Here is a 25,486-nt window from a genome sequence, read left to right as displayed (position 1 = left end):
TTATAAATACAGCTCCTAAAGTTGTTATACTAATAATATGTTAGATTACCAAATATTAATTTTCAATATTTGTTAATTAAATCAATGTCACCTAAAGTTAATCACTTACATGAATTTATCAAAATGGCAACGCTATTGTAAGTAGTTAAAGGTGTTCAGATTCCTTGCAGAAGAATTACATGCTAGTTCAAGTTAAGATTCTTACTTACATGTCTCTTTTTTAGGTTACATATTTGGGGATAGATCCTCAATCAAGTTTACACCAGTGGATGGTGAACAGACGTCAATTCTTCCAGTTCATCATGTTATCGACAAAGTCAAGGGCTATTGCCACCCCCACTCTGATAACTTCTATAAGAATATCATTATGTCAGATTCTTTCAGCCATAGCACCAAATTCTAGGACTCAAAAGGAGGCCGGAGTAGACTTATGTTGGGTTCTTGCTTTGTGGCAATTTGTGCAAGAGGGAATGTAAATAGTGACATTTGTGAGTTTTCCTTTCAGAGACAATCTTCCAGCAAATGCAAGTCAGAGTGCCTCTTTTCTACAATCTACTAAAATGTGCACTTTCCCGATTTGTGTCATCTTGGTGGTCCAAAGAAAAACCTGGGATGACAAAAACTGTTCTTATCCCCTAAACTAGGTCCAGAGAGAATACATCTCATGACAAATTTACACTTATTTCGATAAACATCATTCAGTTTAATAATTAAAAAAATACTGCCTATTAAGATCACGGTTCAACCATTTATTGTTTCATTTGCCATTTTATTGTATTTGCCATTTTTAATATTTCATGCCAAATTGCAGTTTGCATTTTTCAGGGGACAAATATTGCTTATGTATAGCTATTGAAGAATTGCATCTCTTTCAGGAAATGAAAAGAATCTGCAGCCTAAGTGAATAAATTTTACAGTATGAAAATTACAACACACTATGACCGCACTGGGCACTGAACAATTATACTATAAAGTACATTTGTGATATAAAAGCTAATGAAATTTTAGAATTAGTCTCCCTGCAAAAACTGTCACATTCAAATACAATTAACAAGAATTATTAACTGTTGCAAACAACGTTTTTCAACACTAAATTTATTTGTTACTATTTTTTTTTGTGTGTGAAATATATTATTATTTAAAAATGTCTTGTTTAAGGTTGGACTTCCCTAATACACAGATCAGACATTCTCCATTGTTAAAGACTTGTCCCTAAGCTTGTTTAATGTATTTTCCTCTTATTTATTTATGTGTTTGTTGTTTTAATATAACTGTGAAAAGCTATGTAATTGAACAGCTATTCAGTTGAATTTGTAATGCACTTTGTTAGGCACGTATTGCAGAAGAGAATATTTACTATTTGCTCCTTCCAATTATTGTTTTTTTTATATTACTTTTTTTATAGTAAATGTGATTTAATTAGGATACACCAAATTTGAACACTTTTGTTCAGTATTCTGTTTTCTATGTTCAGCGTAATATTCATTAATTTACCAATTCTGCCATGCCCCTGCCAAATTGTAAACTGTTCTAAATCCACTTCATATCTGTTAAAAAAAAAACATTTTAATTTATTACTGCAAATGGTTCTATTACCTTGTAGTTTATATTTGTAATGATATCAGATTGTTTTAGTAGAAAAAAATAATAGCCGCAACGCAGAAAGACAAAAATGTTTACTACTTTATTTACCTTTGCAGTCATTGTAAAAAGCATTTCTAAGCTACTTGATGAGGTTAGGTGTGCATGGTTTTGTGTGGAAAGGCACCCAAGATTTAGTATTTTAAGGACAACTGTCATAAAAAGTGTTACATTTCCTCACTGCCTAATTGTATTTTGAGGGTACTTATAGTTGTGAGGTCTTCCTGCAACCCTCAGACACCACAATCACTCAGTGGGCACATAGACTTACGTGAGAAGCTAATACGATACCTTGTCTTAGGTGAGTGTGATTTTTTTCTTTTGATGTTGCCCAGATTTCTAACCATAGAAAAAAGGTCCCTGGCATACTTTTAAGCTAGCCACGAAAATAAAAAATGTCTATACGGCTTAGGTTAAAATAAAGGCTTATTCCTGTTGAAGCCATACCACTGTATTTAATCACCTCTATAAAGTGTGGTTCCTAACTAAACTAAACTAAACTATGGGGCCTATAAAGAGTGAACAAACTAAGGGCAACAAAAGAGCACCTGACCTGGATTCAGTCCCTTCTTAAAAAATCAGCAAAGCGTCAGAAGCCTATTGAATGAACATGACAGGTTAAAGACTTCTAGTATCTGTCTCCACCAAACAGAAAAATATGAATAACCACAGCCACTCAATTGGAAATTAGCAAAAAGGAGGAAGGTACACATGGGCAAGGCAAAAGGCAATTTCTAGGCTTTTGGTGTTTTGCTAAAGCTCTAACTAAAAAGAAACTGCCTAAAGATAAGCCTGATTTTAGTTGCTATATACATGTCTGGGAAGATAGTTCAGAGCTAGGGACAACACTTAAAAGAGGTGCTTTGGTTCATCAGCATGGCTTCAACAAGTATTTGCAAATAAATGCAAGAGAAGCCTATGTTGTTAACCTGAGAAGTTGAGACCGTTTAGCTTGAAGGTGTGCTGGGGTCACTTTGTAATAATTAGTTTTTTTTCCTGCCCAGTAGTTGAAACGTAGGTAATATGGATACACTGTCACTTTCCCCCAAGTAGGCAAGATGACAGGGTCCCTTTCAAGGGCCACTATTGTACAGAACATCATTTTCTAATAACCATATGTGATAAAACATGTAATGATGGTACTCAGTATGCTATTTTTTAATTTCCTATTTGATAAATCTTTCCAAAATACCAGTGACGATAGCTGGGACAAAAGGTAACTTTGACAGTAGTATTAAAGTAGTTGGAGCTGCAGAAAAAAGGATGTAACCCATGTGACCCATTATAGCAACCACACCAATTTTATAGTTTGCTCCAATCTGACAATGTCAGTATGTTGGAGAACTTGGTAAGAGAATGTTGACAAACATTAACATAAAACAATGCTAAAAAAAAAGAGATAATATTTTCAGTACTATTATTACTAATATTTAATCTATACAGCTTTTAGACTTTGATATTTTTTTTACAATAGTGGTCCTGTGAATCCTAACTCTAACTAGAGATGAGAATGGTAGAAACATATTTTTGTTGCTGCCTACCACTCCACAGTGGAGATTTTCTATTACTTCTTATCTTTGTGACAGCGCCTCCAAAGGAGGGGGTAATTAGGGTCACCCAGACAGAAGGACACAGACAAAATTTAAACCTTACAAAGTTTCTAACGTGTCTACACACTTTAAGTCAGTCAGATTTTTACAATCATTTCTGTAAATCCCTCTAAATAGTGTTTATAATTTTTACTCTCTTGATGGCCCAAAAAAAAAATGTAAAGGTCAACCATTTTGTTAGAACAAAAAAAATTTAACAAATCTAAATTGCATGTGTACCACCAACATATCTTCCTTCCCTTAGGCAATAAAAACAAGACAGATGTTCCTTGTACTTTCCCAGTCTAAAAAATAGGGAGAGACCAAAACTTTAAAAATATATTAGAACATTGTGGTGCAACTTTTTTCATAGTAGTTCCCTATACTATACTCCCCTATACTATACTGGCATCATTGAATGCCTGATATCAGTTTGAAACTCCTTGAAACCCATAAACAAAATGTAGACCTACACCCAACACCATCCTCTCATTAGTGGCTAAGAAATGTAAAAAAAAACACAAAAAATTGGTCCAGTAGGTTAGTTCATGTGCTTCAGTGCTTTAATACTGTACCAAACCTATGTAATTAAGTTTTATTCTATGTAGTATATTGTATGTATGTTTTAAGTATATTTAATTTAGCATTATTGTATCCAGTAAACTTTAAAAACAAAATCAAGCAATTTATCCTAATGTGAAATGTCTCACTGCTGTGCGATAATTTCAGAGATTAATAATTCTGCAACATCTACCCAAGTATCCCATCTCTGGCTCAAAGTTATGTTTATAGTCAGCTACATCCAAACATACTGGCTGAGCATAAGGGGACTAGCAAAATTACCAAATTGCTGTTATTCATTGCCGTAATCTATATCATGTGACCAGTTCTTCAGTCGTCAGTTCCTGCTTAGTATGGGAAAGGTTAAACCTGTAAGGGCCTGATATAACTGTAGACAGACAACAAAATATGAACATAGATGAATGGGAGTAATGATAATGTTTTCTGCGTCTACTAAACTTTCCCAATTAAAGCATTCTTGTGAGTTCCCTATTCTAAAAAAAAGAAAAAGAAGAAAATAATATTACATTGACAGATAGGCGGTCAGCATACTTGTACATGTTGCTACATTTTAATGTTTTTGTATTTTTTTTTCTTACTACCATGTAGTAGAATTTTATTCTGTCAAGGTCCATTATGATATTTGTTAATAGTGTCACTATTAGAGTTAGCCAGTTATGTTTAAGCTTTCAAGCTTATTGTTTATCATTCCTCATTGAACAGTATAATTATTCTTTAGTCCTATTATTACCGTACTGTTTCACAGTAGCCACAATTCCAATGCTGATGTGGCCATTGTGACCAGCCATGTACATATTTATTTATTTTTTGAATGTGTCAAAAGATGTTTGTTTCTTTAAGCTTCACCATATCAATAATTAGATAGTTTCATGTTGTATTATTGAAGAAAGGAACTGACTGTGGTATTGACCATGGGGATCTGGTGGAACAGTGCATACCACATGTGCCTTTCATTGTATTCAGATAAATTACTGTTTGGATTATGTCTTCATTTAAGTCATTGGATGTATAGCTTGTTCTAAATACAAAAAATGTCATATTTTGAAATAAATACACATTTGATAAAGTTGTGTCTCGTTAGTGTTTTTAGTAAAAGAGTTCTCATAATTAGTCTAAAACAATTTAAATAAATACAAATTCTTTTGCAAAAGATAAGAAATGAAACAGGTGCATCTCCCGAGTCTGTGTCTGCTGGGATTCTTGTCTTTTGAGGGTTTTACCAGAAGAGATCAGTAATGCAACCTGTCTGTCATTAGCATAATTACTTTGATCTACATTGCAGTATGGTCTTACTTTAATGTAGCGTTGTGAAATGCAGATTCTATGGCTCTTTCCATACAATTCTCTGCAATCCCTTACCTCCTTTCTTTTAATGGCATCAATTACCTGCTTTTTTTCCTGCTTCTTGGGCTTGCTCATAAATGAGCACCTCACTAAAGTGGAAACTAAATAGGTTCCCAGTATATCTTGCTGTTGAGGCGCAGGAATTGCTTGGAAAGCACAGGTGGTGGATAATGACACGACTATCAACTTTGTACAGGACTGCATAATATGATGGGGTTATATAAATACTGTGTAATAAAAATAATAATATTTCCAGGTAGAAGCTAGGGGAGATATGGAGATAGACATGTTCAAAATATGCCACTGCACAAGGGCCCCAGACATTCCTCAGCCAGCTGGGGGCCCCACAGCAGCTTGCAAAGTCCTGCATCTGCCTGCATGCCTTTATTACCATTTCCAGTGTTAGAGGAGCGCTCTACTAGTCGGTTTTGCACAGGGGCTCACTGTTGGCTGCATTGGCCACTGGGTGGGAGGCACCTGTTAAACCTGTTGAATGTACTGTACCTGGTAAACATTCAACAATGTTTTTTATATGAGTGAAAGTCTGCTGTAATAATTTTTTTACGCAGAATTAATTTTTTAATCAACTTATCCCATTAGCTACTGTGCAATTACGGTGTGCAAGCACTACAGCCATTCCTTCATAGATATAGTCAAGGGGTGAGTGTAACTTCCTTAATACAGGAGGTGTTGGGTTTTTATGGGATTACCAGTTGAAAATCAAACGAAAACTAATACAGACACTACCTCTAAGGCTGCAAATAACACACTTACCCAGAGTAGCTACTTTCACTTTTCCACCCTCATCAATGACAGCTTCTGACAGCCTCATGGTTGTCACCCAGTCTGAACCTTAACCTCCCCAGTGGTAAGCCCAAGTGTGACTCGAGTAAAAAAAAACCCGCTAAAAACAGTAACCCCGAGTCACATTCAGGGTAGTTAAAAAAGTAAAAAAATAAACACCTGGTCCCATCGGCCTCCAACGGCATCCTCCAGTGTCCTTCAATCCTCTGGCTGCGTCCTCTTCCTCGATCAGTCCCTCGGGAGTTCCCAGTGACATCAGTGCGTACAGCCATTGCTAGGGGCATGGGGAGAATTTAAATTGCATTCAATACAAAATAACTGTATTGAATGCAATACACTGAATTTATATGTGTAAAAGCAGTACATTGTCTTTCATGAAAATGTTTTTTACAGTATAATATAATAGTATGAGTATAATAAAGTTTGAAAGACAAAATCATGTCATAGTTAATTAATAAAATTGTTTTTAATTATTATTTTGACATGACTTTGTGTTTCAAACTTTTTTATACTGATACTATTATATTATACTGTAAAATATCATTTCATGTAGGACAATGTACATATAAATCCAGACAGAAATGAACCACCCAGGAGGTTAAACATGTCTGCCTTTGTTCATCACCAATACATAGGGATGTTGGAGCTAGTAGTTTACAGAAGTTTCAATACAACTCACAAAATGTGCAGAGGACACTCTTTTTATAGTAAGGATTAAAAGTTATTAGTCTGAGAAAATAAAGCTAATTCAGCCACCACATCAAGGGAAGATAAAACTCCCTAAAAAAGACTGAAAGTGCTCAAACCCTCTTTAACAATTGTTTTTACATTACTAACGTTAAATAAAAATTACATCTAACTCCATTGATTTTATTGTAAAAGATTTTGACTACAATTAGTAGCAGTAACAATAGTGCTCGGTATCTTTGACTGGACTGGTAATTGCAGACTGCAGAATACTTGCTCTTCTTTACTGTCTGCTTAGTTGCTCAATATTCTATTCTACAGCAGCAATATTACACCATCTCAATTGTTGGCAACACTCTCCCTAATCTTAAGGATGTCCAATATTCTTAAACCAAAAATGGTGAACCATTACTGCAGTTGTAGTAGTTGTAAACATTGTGGATGAAATACGTAAACCACTAAACCTACCAAATCTCATTCTTCAGTTGTAATATTTCCCTAAATTCACTTACCAGAGGATATTGCCTTTTTAATTCATAGTATATAATAGCATTACTTGCCATACCTTCATGCTTTTTAGCATTGCTCCTGTGCAAAAAACAAAATATAGTACCACTCAACCAGCACATCATTCTGTGATTACATGGGCAACCTGCAACAAATTAAAAAAAAGTAAGCATTCCAAATATTATCCAAAAAAGGAGAAAAATAACTTTATTAGCACATTTGGGCTTTAATTGAGGTTGGGTGTGGCTGAAATGCATAAGCCAGGATCTCTTTAGCTTTTGATCTGGGAAGGTTTCAATGTGCTAATAAAAGTAGTTTTCCAAAGTTTGGCGATGGCATTTGGAGAGCGCTGCTTTACTTTTTTACTGCTGTTCCCTCACTACAAGGCTCCCATTGAATTCTGCACAGGAAATTATACTAAACACACTAAGCTGAAAGCATGTCGTTTTCTACTCTGAGCATGGATGGAGGTGGAATACTATTTGAAAAGAACAGCAATTTCCCAAGCAGAATGTCTGCTATAAATGTTATTTGTTCAAGATTTCAATTTGAATTTAAAATGAAACATGAGAAAGCAAAGAAGGAGTATCTTCATATAAAACAGTACTACTGCAATACTAGGGTTCATGCTGTACTGTTTTTCTTAAGTGCTTTCCAAATATAGTACCATCATTGGATGTTAGTTGTAAGAAGACTGCTTGAAATAAACATCCCTATTCTATCACCACACCTGATCTGTTGCATAATAATCTCTAAAAGAACTGTTTTTTCATTTCACGTCGTGTGAGTTCAGTTTAGGTGATTAGAAGATTTGTCACCCCAAGGAGGTATCTAACCTGTAACAATATTTACCCTTTCTGCAGCTGCTTGTGCCCTTTAATAAACTTTGTTTTCATTTGCTCATCTAGGCATATAAAAAATTATATACCTAGACCATTTCAAATAAAACAATCTCCCACAGTTGGCTAGATCGAATAGTTTTCAAAAGTTTTTAGTAGTATTGGCCTCACGGCCTATGAGGAGAAATGCTGAAAAATGTATATATACGAAGAAATGTAATATTTTTAAAATGTCCAGTAACAATTTATTGCCCTCGGGATTCACTTAAACATTTACAACTAAGAAATTTAGTTCATTATTACCATTGTAGAAAAATTACATGTGTCAAAAAGCTATATTGGATTTGTAATATGATTAGGGGCTCTAATTTAAGTGAATACTTTCTGTAACCCATGCCAGCTAATGTTGACAGAATAGTATTGAACAATTGGTGGATATTCTGTAACTGTAACTGAATTTTTCAAAGATTAACCCATTTAACATTTTATTAAGCACTTAAAATGCACCAAGCAATGCAAAGGGAGATGAAGAGTCTATGCATTTATCATGATCAGGATCATGATCAGGATGATCAGGATAGCAAACTTCAATCTCATCTCATCTTTTTATTTTTTTTATATAAGGACTGGTAAGCAGTGAAAAATTCAGTTTTAGTTTTTTGATTTTTTGCATAAGATTTACATAAGAATTGCAGTCAGTTGGGTTAGTTCCACCCCTTGATCTCCATAGGACCACCTTACCAAAGCTGTAAAAGTAACCCCCCTCTCCCCTGCAGGTGTTCGTTGACAAGCTTGCAACAGGATAAGGGAAGGAAGCATGCTGTCAGGAGTTTACAGGAAAGGAAAATTACAGGTAAATAGGACAACAATTTTCCATATTCCTGTCACTCCTCCTGACAGCATGCACAGTTGAGATGTAGCAACCAAAAACATAGGGAGGGAAAAAACAAACAATGCCACAGAAACAAAGTTTTTCCTTAGAAAGAGCCACTTGCCAAATGGAAGCCCCAAAGTGGGCTGAAGCTCCAACCTTTAAAGATAAACAAATGTTTGGAGGCTTCCAACTGGTTATTTACAGATCACTTCAGCAGAAACCTCTGTAAATGAAGCCTATAAGGTTGCCCCTTCCCTAGTTGAGTGTGTCTTTACTTCCATCATTCCTAAAACCCTAGGATGCAAAATCTGTCAAAGATACAGTGGTTCTCCATATAGGACGGCTAGAGAGGCCGACTAGAACATCCACAACTATAAAATCATTGTTTCTCTGTAGGTAAATTGAGAAAATCCTCCTAATTTTGATAAGAACTTGAAAATGAGCGTCTCAATGCTGATGAATTACTTCCCAGTTGGAGTGATATACAGAATACACCTTCAACAAGATAATAAATGATAGATGCATATACTTTTCAGGAAGATAGGTGCAATCTGGCTCCTTTCCAAGAGGGTGTATAGTTCTGAAACCTTGGTTGTCATGGTCACAGTTTGTCAAGAAATGTATCTTCCAAGTCCATTTTCTTATTGAGCAGACCTTGACTGGATGGAAGAGAAGCTCTTTGAGAACTTTTAGGACCAGAGGCAAGTCCTATGCTGAAAAGAATGACTTTCCTGAAGGTTTCAATTTCACAACTGCTTTGAAGAACTGCCACGGCAAAAGACGTTCCACCCACTTGTGGGGGCTAACACTTGGACTTAAACACGCTGACCCCGAGTTCCTTGTCCAAAATTGAATACAGAAAAACCTGTAGTTGGAACCTGTGCTGGTGATGGGTTAACCAAGAAAACTCCTAATTCTGCTATTCAAATGGAAAGCTTTCCTCAGCCAATCATAGAGCACTGGAGGTTTTGAATGGGGAGACTTGTCCCCATTTACCTCTAGTGCCGGAGATCGCACACTGAGCTGGTCAATGAATGCAGCCAACGCTGCATTCATTGATCAGCACAGCCCACATATTTTATTTTTATTTTTTTAATCGGGCTCGATCTGCAAATTTACACCGGCCATTCTCGCCTACAATTTCGGTAAGCAAAAACAGTTTAATTAACCTCTAGTTAATTAAACTGTTTCTCGGGGATCGCAGTGGATTCCCAGGGCTGCATTCATTCATGGAGCCCTGGTAATCCTGTGTGCGATCCCCGGCCCTAGAGGTAAATGGGGACAAGTCTTCTTATTCAAAACCTCTAGTGCTTTCTGATTGGCTGAGGAAAACTTTCATTGCTTTCATTATTCAGCATAGCCCGCATTTTTAAAAAAATTTTTTTTAATTTTATTAAAATTCAAGCTCTGTCGGCGAATTTACACCGACCGTTCTCGCTTACAATTTCAGGAAGCGTGAACGGCCGAATTTGCAGTGAGATCGAGTTTTAAAAACTTGCTCGCTCATCCCTACACGTTACCAGATTGGAGTGGACCATCTTTGATGGGAAAGCCAAAGGAGATGCCCCATGCTGTGGGCTCCCCAACCTTTAAAACTGGCATCCAAGGTGACTGGAATCCTAGTCCTGTGCCTCAGAGCTATTTCCCAAGACAAATTGCACCCCTATCCCTATGACCAAGGTACAGTGAGTCTATACTCCAATAAGAAGCAAACCCAAGGATCAAGGAAACACAACTGGAACTCAAAATGTACATTAACCAATGGAAATGGATGTCATCAGCCTTAGAAATTCCCTGCATTACATTGGCCTGCATTCCATTATTTAGCTTTTCCCCAAAACTGTATTCAAATAAATGACTTTGGTAGGGACAATAAATTGTGCGCTCCTTTGAGGGATAGTTAGTGACATGACCAAGGCCCCTATAAAGCACTGTGCAACACATCACGGCTATATAAATACTGCATATTTACCATCATTTTTGCCACTTCATAGGAATGCAAAAGTGTTCTAGATTTCACCGTAATTAATATTTTCCTCAAATTTTTATTCCCCGCATAGGCCACAACTGACTCTCCTATTAGTTTACCAGAGTCAGAGTCTTCTTGTGACTCTTCAACTTGGTTTTGGATATTGTCAGCAAAAGAACGTCGTTCAAGTAGTGATATAGGCTGTCCCCCTGAACCACAGCAAGGTTATCACTGTGACAAATGTTTTATTAAACATCTTTGGAGCTGTGGAAAGGACTGAAGGGTAGACAGGTGAACTGGAGGTTTTAAACATAGCGGGAAGAATGTCTGGATGAGACAGGCCTGTATGCTTCTGCTAGATCTATTGAATTCATCCAATTAGCCTGACAAATGACTGACAGCGTCATCTGCACAATTATCATACAAAACCTCCTAGTGTGAACAAAGGAATATAAATCCTTCAGGTCCAGAAATAACCTAAACCCAATAGAATTGAATCCTCTATCTTGCTCTCCTATTAAAAGCAGCACCACTGCTTGTCCCATTCATTGCACATAGGATAGAAGCGCATTGCACTTCTATGAATCTCTTGGAACTGTTGTCTGAATGTACCAGGATCTAAGAGAGCCTGACAAAAACTCTCTCCGGTAACCTTGTTACATGACTGAAATCACCCAAGGTGTCACCGTTTTTTTCCAAATGCCGGAAACCTGGACAACCTTGTTTTTATCTTCGATGTCTGGATAGATACACCCTCAATAGGCTTTCCTTAGGCTCTTTATAGACTACATAACCTAGGATTTTTAGGTTCCATTTACTGAGGGTCAAAAAATTTCTTGACAGGATATCTCATGCCTCTTGAAGAGCAAGGCCTTTGTGCCACACGCTCAGCATACTTCAATGGCAGAATGATCTGTGGACTGACCTCAAATGGGCAGGAGATTTTCTCTTTGCTTGGTGGCCTAAATCCAACCTTCTAAATTGTTTAAGATGGGGAAAGCCCCTGAAACAACGTTTGAGTCTTAAGGAACCATTGCCACAATCCACACATCCACAGATCACTGTACACTTGTGTTATGGTCAGTGGGATAAATGCCTGGTTGCATTGCTGCCAGTGGGAAGAATGTCACATTTACAAATAGCCAAAACAATAATTGGTGTCAGAATTAGCTGACCTGAGAGGCACAAATTGCAAATTGCTGGCAGTGTAATGGTCAGTGGGATATTTGCCTGGTTGCATTACCGAATTGCACGTTGCTTAAGGAAGCCCTAGTACCCTTTGACACTGACCCACATGGAGACATATCCCTTTGTTACACACTCTCTATTAGAGGCACAGTAGACTGAGCTGGAAAGCATGCTCTGAGTTCCTCCCTTCTTGGAGGGCTTTTATCCCACAACAGAAAGAAACCACATTACACATTTTTTAAAACGGTGGCGGCCATCTTTCGCATCAATCTCCTACCTGTGCTGCAGCTTTTGTGCCTGGGAGGCGAGGTTAGGTGAGCCAGCAACTAAAAACAAGTAATGTATCTTTCTCATATATGCAGAACCAAAACCCACCAAAAACTACAAATACATTTTCCTATCAGTTAGCATAGTAGCTACAAAGAAGTAGAAAACAGAAAAAGTATTTCAAAATGGTGCCTGCTAGAAGCAGGACGCTGATAGTCGCCTAACAAAGGCTGATACTAGAGACGCCAAAATACACCCTGCTGAAATAGTTTGGAGATTAACAGAGTAATGGAACCAAATTGCACTCATGAACATCTAATGATTTAATAAATGTACAAGTATCCAAGAAAGAACCTCCAAGGTTTTCCCCACAAAATACCACAGGATGTAAAACAGTTATGTATAATTTTAGAGTAAAAGAATCCTGGTAGAAATACTATCAGGCAGAACAACAGTGCACTAAGTTATATTGTTACTAGATTGCAAGCTCTTCGGGGCAGGGTCCTCTCCTCCAGTATCACTGTGTGTATTAGTCTGTCATTTGCAACCCCTATTTAATGTACAGCGCTGCGTAATATGTTGGCGCTATATAAATCCTGTTTAATAATAATAATAATAATAATAATAATTGTAAAAGGCAATTAAAATGCCAGTCAATATGGATTTCAGATTTTCAGGTGCCATGGCCTTTAGAAGACCCCTAATTCTTATGTTGCTGGGGCTTTAAATTTTTATTTTAATCAACAACAGGTTGAGAATGTTCAGACTGTAAGTCTCCGTCTGCTACAATATGAGAAAGTCCGTGGTCTACATTCTCATAACATTTTCTCTGTTTGAAGCAACTCCACTCTGGAGGTCAGATGTGACATATTTTGTTTTAGTGACTGCTCATCTGTGGGCAAACTTGGTACAATCTAGCAGATGTTGTCCATAATTATGGCAGCCCATGTTGTGTGTCTTGTGAGCAAGTCATAATGCTCTGTGAAACCAAACCATGTGCCTCGAATTTTGCGAAGGCTTTGGTCAGAGAGACTGCGGGAAGACCTCTCTAGGAAGTCATCTAGAAAACCTGTTGAGCATATTTTATTTACAAGTTTATTTGCACTTTAATTTTTAAGCACTGTATGGCTGAGAAAATTACTTAATTTTAAATCTGGATGAAGGCTCCAGGAAAAAAATTTGGTGTGCCCAAAACATGAAGAGTTTGCTGGATGTTGGCTGCTCGCAGTTGTCCGTGAAATAAATCTTTAAAAGAAAATAGGATTTGGGGACTTTTGAATATTTACATAGCAAATGAGTTCTAATTGGAAAATGCTAAATTAAATAAATGTACTTTTATAAATACCTGGGCATGATAGACCATGTTTTTTCGAACCTGGCTGGGTAACTATATATCCATCACTTTTATTCCCTTTTCTGTGAGTCGTTAACATAAAAACTGTATTTTTTACACAATACATTCATAATGCACTAAATAGACCTGAGGGCAAAATAGTAAAAACAGTAATACAAAAGGAAAGGCTAATTACTTGTGTCTGTTTTTTGTTTTTGGATGCACCATTTGAAAGAAAATGTAATGTTCCATAACGGTAGTGGCCTGTAGCATGAAAGGAGCGTGTCTCAGAGAGAATTCCACCTATGTGATTTATGGAACTCTTGATAGTCATCAATCATTAGGCACCTGTTTAAAAACTGAATACAACTTCATTCACTTTTTTTTTAGCTTCAGGAAGCTGCGGACACAAGCTGTGAAAAGATTTGCAGCATTTTGCAGCGTTGAGTACTGTCTGTGATAGTTTTTATATTTACACTAATAGTTATATTTTCAGGATGAGCTTTTGTGGGTTTCTCCCACTCCTGTCTGTTCGGGCAGGTATTTACTATCGGAAAAAAAGACAGATGAAGACTGCACAATGTGCTTTCATATTCGTTTTCTGGTGGTTTGTATCGTTATTAAAGCTACTCAAACAGTAACTGAAATATACAACCACAGAGTTTTATAGCTATTTTTGATGCACTGATTGTTTGAAAATAATAATGTTCTATAAAGGTTTAGGCCAACAGCTGGCAAATATATGTGCAGTAATATCTAGATTCCAAGCTAGGTTTCTCCAGAAGTTTCTAGGGGTTCCATGAGCAATCTGTGCTTTCAGGTCAGTTTTAGTGACACCTACAATTTGGTTGGTTATCTAAAATCCTTTCTTCTCACTGACCACCATGCTAATGTGCTATGAGCTGGGGATATAGTAAATATTGCTGGGGTTCATTAAGGATTTGAAAGTTTTTAAGGGTTCCTTTATGTTAAAAGTGTCAAGAAAGGATGATCTGGAAATTCTGATGTGAGTAGCTTTATTCAACAATACAGCCCCGTTTAGTCAACTTTCCAGTATTTTTTCTTATTTTTCATAGGTCCCACATGTGTAATTTTTGTGCTCACTTGTAATTAGGCATAAAGCCTGATGTATTAAAGCTCTCTAAGGCTGGAGAGGATACACTTTCCCCAGTGACGCTGGGTGGCCCAGCAATCCTGCAATGGATCTGGTCCAGGATTTAAAACATTTGCTATCAAATGACTTTTAGTAAATCCATTCCAGCTTTGCTGGATCACTCAGCTTCACTGATGAAAGTTTATTCTCCCCAGCCTTGAAGAGCTTTAATAAAACAGGCTCAGAGAGTCTGGACTCTTAGCGGAAAGAAGGTATATTGTGGTATTATCCCTGTGTGCACCCTATTGCAATTCATTGTACAGTTGGTCTTCTTGTATCTTTAGTCCTTTAGTAATGAAATAGTCTGATCATAGTGTAGCTAATAAGCAACCAAAGAGGCTGATTTTATATTAGATTTAGTAGACCACCATTTAGTATTCACCTGATTCATATGATGAAGGTATCATTTTCTACAGGTTGGATAAAGGGCAGAAATAAAATATTGTAAATAAAACCAAAAATGTATTTAACACGTTAGAGCTCATATAAGATTTACTGAATACATTTACATATGTTATATTTTTCTAATGTGAATTTCTAGCAAGTAATATATTAGTACTGGTAATATTTCCTAGATATACTTTATTACTTAATTCAGAATATTTATAATGAACATTTAGCCTATAATATGTACTATACAAGACAAATAAATAAATAGGTGTTAAATATTACACATTTCAGAGACCCAGCCCTATTCACTATAGACACACATCCACTTTGACATTATTGCAAAAACATTTATTGCCTTGTTCCTCACTTACAGGGAGGATATTTCCTGCTTAATTACTAAATCAGGAAATACCTGACCTAAGGTCATTGATATTATTTCCTTAGACGGAAAAAAAATAAAGATACAGACTTGGTGTTTGTTTAGTAACGATGGTTGTAAGTTCGCAGGCTCATTATCTGAAGGGTGGAAAAGTCCTGTTTCCAGAAAAAAGAATGAGAAATAAACAGTTTTTCAAGATGTCCTGGAAGCAAAGTCAAAAATGAAAAAATGTAATGCGTGTCTTTTATTAACATTATTATTACTACACAGTATTTATATAGCACCGACATATTAAAGTCCATAGTAATGTCACTAGCTGTCCCTCAAAGGGGCTCACCACCTAACGTCCCTACCATAGTCATATGTCTTTAATACAGTCTTTTTTTTTTTTTGGGGGGGGGGGGGGGCAATCAACATAACTGCATGTTTTTGAAATGATTGAAAAACTATTTTTGGTTAGACCAATCATGTTTTTATGGTTTACCAGCAAAGGAAAATGTATTTATATTTTCATAGAAGTTGGATCTAGGACATGACCCTCTATCTATCACTCAACACATATTTGCTCATTGATCATTGTGTGATTGTTCAGAGCAGCCTGTATTGTTCCACTACAAACCTTCATCCCCCACTATAATGGCCCCCACACACAGTGGACAAACATCTAACAACAAATTGTAGCCATGAGGATTATGGTAAAATATTCAGACTGAACGATTGCTTATTCTTATCAACAGGTGAAATAGGGCATGCTGCACTGATGTTTCTGGGGAAAAAAAAACAAGTTGTGTCACCTACTAGAAGGTATGCAAGAACAGTGTTAAACATCCCCTTTCAATTTAAAAAACATATATTAGATATGTAAATTTTTTTAAAATATATATATATATATAAAATAATGAACTTCATTTTTGCTGTACTTTTGTATTTTATCCTACTCACAAACCATCAAGATAATAATGCTGCAAATTCAGGCTTTCATGCAATGGCGCAAGATTTAACACACACATGGTTCAGCATGGCAACAAAATACATACAAACTTTTCTACCCTGCCTCTGGGCAATGGATTTAGCTGCTTACCAGCAGTTGAATAATACAGACATATGTGAATAATAAAATGTTTGTGAATTTTACAAGTCATTATTAAATGCCTATGTATTAAATGCTACATTTGGACAGCATAACTTTCAATGCCTGGTGAAAAGCGGACTGGTTGATTAAGCTCAATGCTACAGTTCAGGTTTTTTAAAAACATAGTATTTGCATAACTAAGGAGAGAATGATGGCTTATAATAACAGCTTCATGGTGAAATAGATAGACGGCAGTTAGATACCATAAAACTATAATACGTCATTTACATAATCCTAAAAGGTATATATTTAAAATCATACATGCCTCTTTCCATTGTGAAAAGTTAGGAAAAATTAAATAACATCATAACATATATGAACTGAATACATTGTACATATTACACATGTTGGAACCATCCGACGCGTTTTGCAGAATGTCTGCTTCTTCAGGGATGTAATTAGTAGAGATAGTAGTAAATCAGCACTACAACATAATACAAAAAAACATTATTATAGAGGCTTGCATCTACAATCGTATCTAACATCATCAAATCTTTATATACATACCAAAAGCTATTTAATTACAGGTGCACTTGATCACCTGGTATGGAGGCAGATAGAAAGCGGAGGTAAAACCACAGCATACAGAGATAGTGGTATCTCAAATCAATCTTCCATAATAATGTTCAATTTCAAGTATTAGTACTTACAGAAAACTGTCATCAAAGCATATATTTATCCACTATATTTAAGAAAGACACATTGAATATCATGAATGAGGATCATGATAGGGATTCGAAGATATCCTTAAAGGTATCCATACATCTATACATACATATACATATATGTATAAAGAAAGAGAAATCATCGCCAGGATTCAAGATTCTCATATCCCAGAGATTCCAACTGGGTACTAAATTGTACATAAAATTTGCTTAAACACAGCGAAATAGGAGTATGGGTACTTACTAGAAAGTCACTGTTTTTTTTGACAAATAATTATTATTTAAAGCAAAAGGGAGACCGCCATCATCTGTAAAGCACCTGGGTCCATGTGAGCCATGGGAAGAATGCTCCATCTTTATACTCACCTCCTCCAGGTAAAGCTTCCGGCCCACGGTTTGGTGCCCCACCAAGCCATGGAGGCCAAACATCCGGTTTGCCTGAGGTTCTTGCATTCCAGAGACCGGAACATGTCCAGAGGGGAGAGCAGCAAGTGCGCAGGGATCCCCACACAGCACAAAGGAGACCTATCATAGTAGGCTGAAGGGTGGGGAGGCCACACATGCAGCAACACTAACAACATCTAGGGAACATAGAGATGGGGGGCCAGACAGAACACACAAAGGAAAGCCACAAACACCATAAAACACAAATATAGGTCAATAACAACATGGGGGAATTTTAGCACACTCGCCGCCCTTCTAAATCAGACTTCTGAAGATGACTTTCAAAATGTATTTCATGGGTCCATGAAAAGTGCATGTCAAATATAAAAGCAATTCTTATCGATTTAGTTTGATATTACATAGGTATATTACAGCAATAACAAGTATGAAAAACAAGAAAAAGGGGAAAAAAGCAAAATAGGGAAAGGGGAAGGGAAGGGAGAAAGGATAGAGAGGGGAAAGGGGGAATTTTTTTATTCATATAATTATGGTGTTCATGATGTTTAATTGAGAGATGACAATTCTGCACATTGCACTTTAAACATTTACACCAGTTACTACATTTACTTATTTTTACTGAAAACCTGGAGGATGTTCTGCAAGTTATTTGTACACTGCATATACTGTACTCAGTATACTCTTATGTAACTCATGTGCTATTTGCCACCCATGAGGATCATTTTCAGCCATGTAACTGTTGTTTTCAGCTCCTAGTTGTTGAAAATTACAGTCATTAAGGCATAACAAAGTTATGCTATATTTTAATGAATTGAGCCATCATCTGAGCTGAACATTTGATTCATCATTCACAGTATGCTAAATTAATCCCATTGTACAAGTTATTATTTATTGTGTATTAGTAAAAACATTCACTGTGTTGCTTGTCTGTATGTCTTTTAAAGTATATTTAAATAGTCCCACTTTATAATCCTGTTCTCAGTCATGCCCAGACAGTGCTAAAATATGCTCAGATATTCTCTGGGGGAATAACTGTATGATTGGTGATGTGATGGCTATAATTAATGATTAGGTAGACCAAAAAAACTGAATAGTCTTAAAAAATATGACTTTCACTGAACTAAATTCTACATAATTAGTAATAATTATCTTTAATTTGCACTGTTTCATATATTCTCCATAGTAGCATCTATTGAATGTTTATATAAATATATATATATATATATATATATACACACACACATACACATACACACACATATTTAAATATTTTTGGCTGTATTAGATAGTGCTATACTTAAAAAAAGTAATTATTTAATAGTAATTATACCATAATAGGGTATGGCTATGTTATTGAAAATTAGTAGAATCAAAGTACAGATATGGGTCAATAAGGGTTATATGGGGGTAGGAGCCAAAGTGTCTAAATAGTGTGTATCTGACCCTAGTCATATCTCCTGGGAAATAGAACAGCTAGAACATCCTGGAAAATCAAGTCTAAAAGGTGGGGAACCCTAGGGTTTCTCCGGAGGTGGCTAGGGGTTGCTTAAGCAACAAACACTCTTAGGTCCGTATGGCAGATACCAGTGATCCGTTTCGCTATTTGTAAGGGTGACATTCTTCCACTGGACAGCAATGTAGCATTCTTCCTAATGACCGCAACACTAATGAACTGTGAATTGTGGATATAGTAATTATTTAAGAGGGTTACTGAAGACCTGCAAAGTATGGTAAAATGGTTGAGAAACACAAAACTAGATCAGGGATTTTCAACCACTGTGCCGTGGCACACTAGTGTGCCCTGGGAGATCTTCAGTTGTATCGTTGGATATTATCCAATTACCATGGTCGAGTGTCTGTGCTGTAGTGACTGGCAGAGTAATGTAATACTCTTCCATGTCAGTGGGTGGCAGTAGGTAGCTTAATTGCCTTGTTTTTTTTTAGAGAGACAGGAGAATTAGCTATAGAGTGTCATTTTGTAACATTTTTGATTTGTGGTGTGCCGCAGGATTTTTTCAATGTAAACATTGTGTAATGGCTCAAAAAAGGTTAAAAAACACTGAACTAGATTGTTGTCTTTGGTTTCCTTTGGAAGTGAAGTGTTAGTAAGCATCTGCTCTAAAATTGGCTGCATGTTAGTTTTGTGAAGTTGGTACTTAGGCCTCACCTGCTTCTGGTCTCAGCCTAAATAAAAGCCTCAGTGGTCTTCTTACAAATAAAAAATTCTTTTCCATTAAGACTTCTGTGGGTGTCCTAAAATGAAAACAACCAAAGGCTCAAGGTATACCTAATTTTCTACTGCAAATGGCCTGATTAAATACAGGAGTACTTAATACTACAGGAGTAGTTTAGTAGTGGCTACAGGAGGCTCACAAGTGAATCAGCATACACATACACATTTAATACATGTCTCATACATGGAAAAAACAGCATGTCTAAACTGTAATAGTAAAACAATTGTTACACACCAGGCTAGTTTAATGGAACTATTGGTTCTAATATATAATCTGCACCTCACACAGAAACGTTACACATTTTTAAACATATGCACAGTACTACATCACATACATAATCACAAACATACACACAATCTACACATCACACACAAACATATACACACACAGAGCTGCATTATATACAGGAAAATATTCTTCAGATCATCACAAACAATTTTCCAACATCTGAAGCAAAAGGAACATTCTTTCCAGAATAGTGAGGTGAAAAATGTTGGACAGGAAGAGAAAACTGGCTTGCAAGAGATTTAAAAGGCCATCTATGTCTAAAAACAGCCATCTCTGAACAGGAGCCTTTAATTTCATCGGTCTTCCAGCTATAATGCTAATTTTACATATCCATCCTGGTGTTTTGATAACATCTTCAGACATGAATTTCACAGGTTTAACATCTATGCATACTTCCTGACACCAAGGATGTGATTACATAAATAGAAGGCAGTCAAACCAATCTTACACCTAGGAGTCTTGGAATAAATTTGTATAAAGCTATGAATAGAGTTGTATAAAGCATATCAAGTTGGAAGCATAAATGGACTTCACATTGGGAATGTCAATAACCAAAAGTTTGGGCTTTTGTCCCCAGGGTTTTCTGGTAAAGAGTACCCTGGGGCATCCAGATTGCATAGCTTGGATTGGCACTGCAAAGCAGAAACTGCTACTGTAAGGCCCGGATCAATTTTGGTATTCCCCAGACACCAATCCCCCAATCTAGGCCGCAGTCTTGGCCTATAGCAGCCCCCGCTCAGCCTCAGGCTGTCTCCCAGCACTCGGTTGCCCCCAGGATTTATTGCCCAACGGATGGTGTCTAGAGATAGGCCGACAGCCGATTGGGCGCTCACCAATGCAGAGTAAGAAATGCCAGGAAATCCAAAAACTTAGCCGAGGTCAAACACACGGGAAATCAGTCCATTCAGCGAAGTACAAAGAGCAAAGGCAAAAACAGAGTCGGGGTCACAAGCAGAGGATGGTCCAGGCAGAGTTGGATAGTCAGAAAACAGGCGCAGGTCAGTAACAGCGAAAACCCACAAAACAATCCAACACAGGTAAGCCCAGCAGACACTATAACAGGCACCTCTGACTGGGAGCAGAGAGGCTATAAAGCCCCAGCAGCCAATGACAGCCTGGGATTACCAGGAATTACTCTGCTAATCAGCTGCACACAACTCAATTTCCTTCAACTGTGCAGCCTCAGTGCAGAGAATGCTGAGGGAAACCTCAGCTACAGGGATGTTGCAACCTACAGGGCACTGATCCTGCAAACCCAGTACTACCGCGGGTGCAGCCACCGGAGGGAATGGGCTGCGCACGCCATCCTGCGGTGAGGTATCGCCTGGGATCTTATGTCAAGAGAGCGACTCCTAACAGCTACTTTTTCATTTTTTTCTGTGGTACCACATTTGGACAACAGCAGAGATAAGCTTAAAAGGTAATGCAAAAGACCTATGGGGGTCTTCCTTATGAAAAAATCAGGCAGTCCTTGGAACATAGATAGCAAGCCCAGAATAAGTCTTCCTCAAACATTAGTTATACCTTAAAGAAGTGTTCACCAAATTTTAGATCCTAAAGCAGAAGCAAAAGGTCCTGAAAGGGGTCTGCTAAACAAAATGAATTAGGTCTCAACGCAGAGACGGGATGTCTTGGAGAGGACTTTCTAAAAAATTAGGTAAGGCAGTTTGACATTGTCTGTGGACACCACCCACCTAGCTTCACTTAACATCCTTCTGATAAAACACTTGCAGCAGTGCAGGTGGACACATCTACAATATATATTTTGCAAGTGTCAGGCCATCCAGCAGTTGATTGGGACATCTCTTCTGAGACTAGATATTCTAGTTGGAGCTGATATATTTAATGACCATCCCAGCCAAGCACTGCCTGTGAACAGGCCTGGTCGCTGCTTCCTAGAAAAAGTGTGCAACCTCTCTATATGTGCCCTATTGGTGGAGGTGCTTGAATGTCACAGGTAGTGAATCAATGACTGTTAACAGGTAGATCCTTGCTAGAATGGAAGATAACACAAGATAAACAGAAAGTAAAAACTTTTTCACCTGTGTTGTTAAACATTTGACTTTTGGGGGAATGACAGGCCTTTCTGCTCCTTATTCTGCTTCTGGCGCATCTCTTTCTGCAAGCCTGTAGGGACCCACTCTTTAGACATGGCCTAAGGAGGACTTATTGGAAACCATGGATTGAGCATTATCACATGAAATGTCTTCGTCCTCTGCCACTGCTTGTTTTAAAACCTTTATTAGGAGCCTTAAGATATAATCCTGTAATAATTCTTTCGATCGCTCTATATGCACTGCTTCAGAAGCTGTGTTAGATTTGGCAATGGAGGACATAGCAAGAAAAAATAGGGAAACATTTATTATAACTGTACAGTAGCTCGTATAATATATATATAATATAATTATATATATTATATGAAGATTTCTTTGTATTGGACTCAATACAGATATTTTTTATTGAATCCAATACAAAATTATTTGAATTTCCCACCGACGGGAATCCAACGCTGGAGACAGGCATCTGACAGTGGACAACTCTACTAGAGGACGGGATCGGAGACAGCACACCGGAGGATGCCAGTGGCACCAGGTAAGCAACGCTTGTTTCTATTTTTAGCCTAGTTTGGGGTAAACGCTTTCAGCAAGTTTTTTTTAACCCAAACTAGGCTCAGGGTAACCGCCCAGAAGGTTAAATAAAACGCCTTGTTTATAATTGTAAAAACATGCAAAATTCAGAACAATGTCAAAAATGCCTTTTTAAAACAGGCTACCTAGATAAAACTCAAAATTGCAAATTTTCTTACTGTGAAAATTAGCATACAGTAATTGGTCTACTTTTAAAGCAATGAACTTGACATTCACTAAAAAAAATACCTGGTGTTGAATCAATTACTGCCATTGATACAAATGGACCTTGAAGATTCTCCACCAGGGAATGTTTCTTAGTTTTTCAGTACAGACTGTACATTAGACTGAGAAAGCTGGTACTATGACAAATTTGTTAACTTATACTGAATGCATTTAAAAATGTTAATGTTAAGTTATTACATTTTATCTTTTTTTTTTAACTGCTTGAGTTCAGCATGGCGTTCAGTTGAAGGAGAATTTGACTCAATAAGGAAAAGGGGGAAAGATTTTTCTACTTAATGAGGTTTGTTCATCACTTAGTGAACAGATGTGGTACTTATTTAGGAGCCTTTGGTTCAATTGAATAGACTCTAATTGTTGCTTGTTGGCTGCTTTAGGGTATACCTAGTATTTTCACTAATTGTTCTGTGCGGCCTTACAGTTTACAATTGACAATTTTCTTCTTTTTCTATTTTAGCTGCATGTATTTATTGCTATATGTTGCACATAACTGTTAACCACTTATCCACTGTTCATACATTTAAATTACAGATATAGTTTTTTTACTATGCTGTGACACTTTTTGTGTACTTTCTTTTTTTTTTTGCTGGGCTTCAATTGTGCTTTCAGAGCAACAGTGACCTCTAGTGGTATATAGTTGTAGGTGCATGATTTTAACAAGTATAACTAAAGGCATTTGGATAGAAAAGTGAGATGGTAAAACCTTTGGTTTTTATTACTTTCTGTATTCTTTTTAGGGAGATTTACTCTGATTGTTCTAGTCATTAATATAATGGGCAATGAAAGTGAGGGTAAACCCATAAAAGAGGTGGAGTCTTCCTTGGGGGGTACTTGTTCCCATGTAAATTTTTTAAGAAGAGATTTGCTTCACAATGGCAAGATATTCCCCAACTTCCTGTTAGGACATAAGTCAGAAGGAAATCTCTTTAATGAGACATGGATGGCAAAAAAAATCTTTAAAATGTGATTGGAAAACCCTTACCTAAATAGCAGCTCACCAAAAATGGGATTAATCACTCCCCAATAATACGACCATGTAACAGTCCAAATTCTTCACAATGTTCCAGGCCCTCTGCATTTTCTTCAATAATATAATTGCACTCACAAAAACCATTGCATCGCTACCATAAAAATGGTCTATTTGCACATGAATATCCGTGTTGACACCAGTTAGGATGTATCTATTCAGGCTCCAGGATCCACAGGTAAGAAAAACCTGTTCAAATTCTGTATTAACACAATTCACAAGACCCAGCGCACTCCCAACATTTTCAATATTTTTATACATTTTGTATTTTTTTATATATTAAATAGTTGATTAATGTTTGGGTAATTTTGCCACAAAAAAATAAAAACAACTGCTGTTTAATCCCCCTTTTTGGCTTTAGATATACTTTAGCTATACTTTCTGGAAAATCTGTAAAACAGAGGCATGGAGGCAAGCTTTCATGTTCTCCTATATAAAATGCTAGCCGATTGGGTTCAGTTCAGTGATCTACAAGTAGCACACGGTGTTCAAAAGTTAAAATGCCTTCCCTTTTTGCTATTGCTATTTTTTTCTTTTTATAAAATGTCATCAACATTTGCCACCTTCTAACTCTTAGGCCTCAATTACACTGTTGAGTTATTATGGAAGTAAGTGATCTGTGGTGCCATTCACTCTCAATGGCACTCAAATGAACCTATTAAAAGCCCCTGCATTGCACTGTGCTGGTTAAATGAACAGTTCCACCTAATGAGTTCCACTTCTATGCAAATCAAGCCAACTTATAGCATAATACTCCACAAATGTAAATGCATTTGGAGGAAATGCCCCAAAGGACAACTCTTTATTCCTAGAAGGATAGGTCAAATTAAAAGGTTGCACAAGGGAAATATGTGTGAACTGCATCAGAGTCAATTAGAGGCCATTTTCACAGAAATTAGTAGTTTATTGCAAGCTCAATTTTGCAGAAATCACTCCACTTGTACCTTCTTGTTTCAGGTTAGTGATTTGAAGGAAGGAAACTAACATTTTCAGGACACTAGGCCAGCAGTGGCTGCTATTTTCTCAGTACAGCTACTTACGTTATCAGCAGCTTCATAAAAAAGAAAAAAATATATATAAACTGGAAACATAAATAGCATTACATATTGTTGGTATATAGGAAAAAAAATAGCACTGACTAATTTTACAGCATTTGAGGCTTCTCTTTTATGTCTTCCCATGAATTGGCAAGTTACACGAACCAATGGTACCAACCTACTAGCTTGCTGAGGAAACTCCAGATTCATGATGGGGCTGGAGAGTGTGTCAGCAACTGTGAAAGCTCAACTCTTGAACTGAACTGTTCTGGGAAACTAATAGAG

The 25,486-nt window shown here is 36.9% G+C and overlaps 1 protein-coding gene across 5 annotated transcripts in view; it reads left to right on the top strand.

The window, feature by feature from the left end:
• The window catches only part of ADGRG6 (adhesion G protein-coupled receptor G6), a 108,184-nt gene extending 103,306 nt beyond the window's left edge, over window positions 1–4,878 (top strand). For 4 of the 5 annotated variants that reach the window (XM_072409300.1, XM_072409302.1, XM_072409304.1 and 1 more), the window contains one exon: window positions 225–4,878. In XM_072409300.1, the coding sequence (XP_072265401.1) occupies window positions 225–403 (179 nt within the window). In that variant the 3' untranslated portion in view covers window positions 404–4,878. The remainder of the gene's footprint in view (window positions 1–224) is intronic. The other variant, XM_072409301.1, reaches the window with a different exon arrangement.
• Window positions 4,879–25,486: the final 20,608 nt, after the last annotated feature.

The sequence above is a fragment of the Pyxicephalus adspersus genome, chromosome 4, assembly GCF_032062135.1.
Source record: "Pyxicephalus adspersus chromosome 4, UCB_Pads_2.0, whole genome shotgun sequence".
Taxonomy (NCBI): domain Eukaryota; kingdom Metazoa; phylum Chordata; class Amphibia; order Anura; family Pyxicephalidae; genus Pyxicephalus; species Pyxicephalus adspersus.
This window is presented reverse-complemented; position numbering and strand designations above follow the sequence as displayed.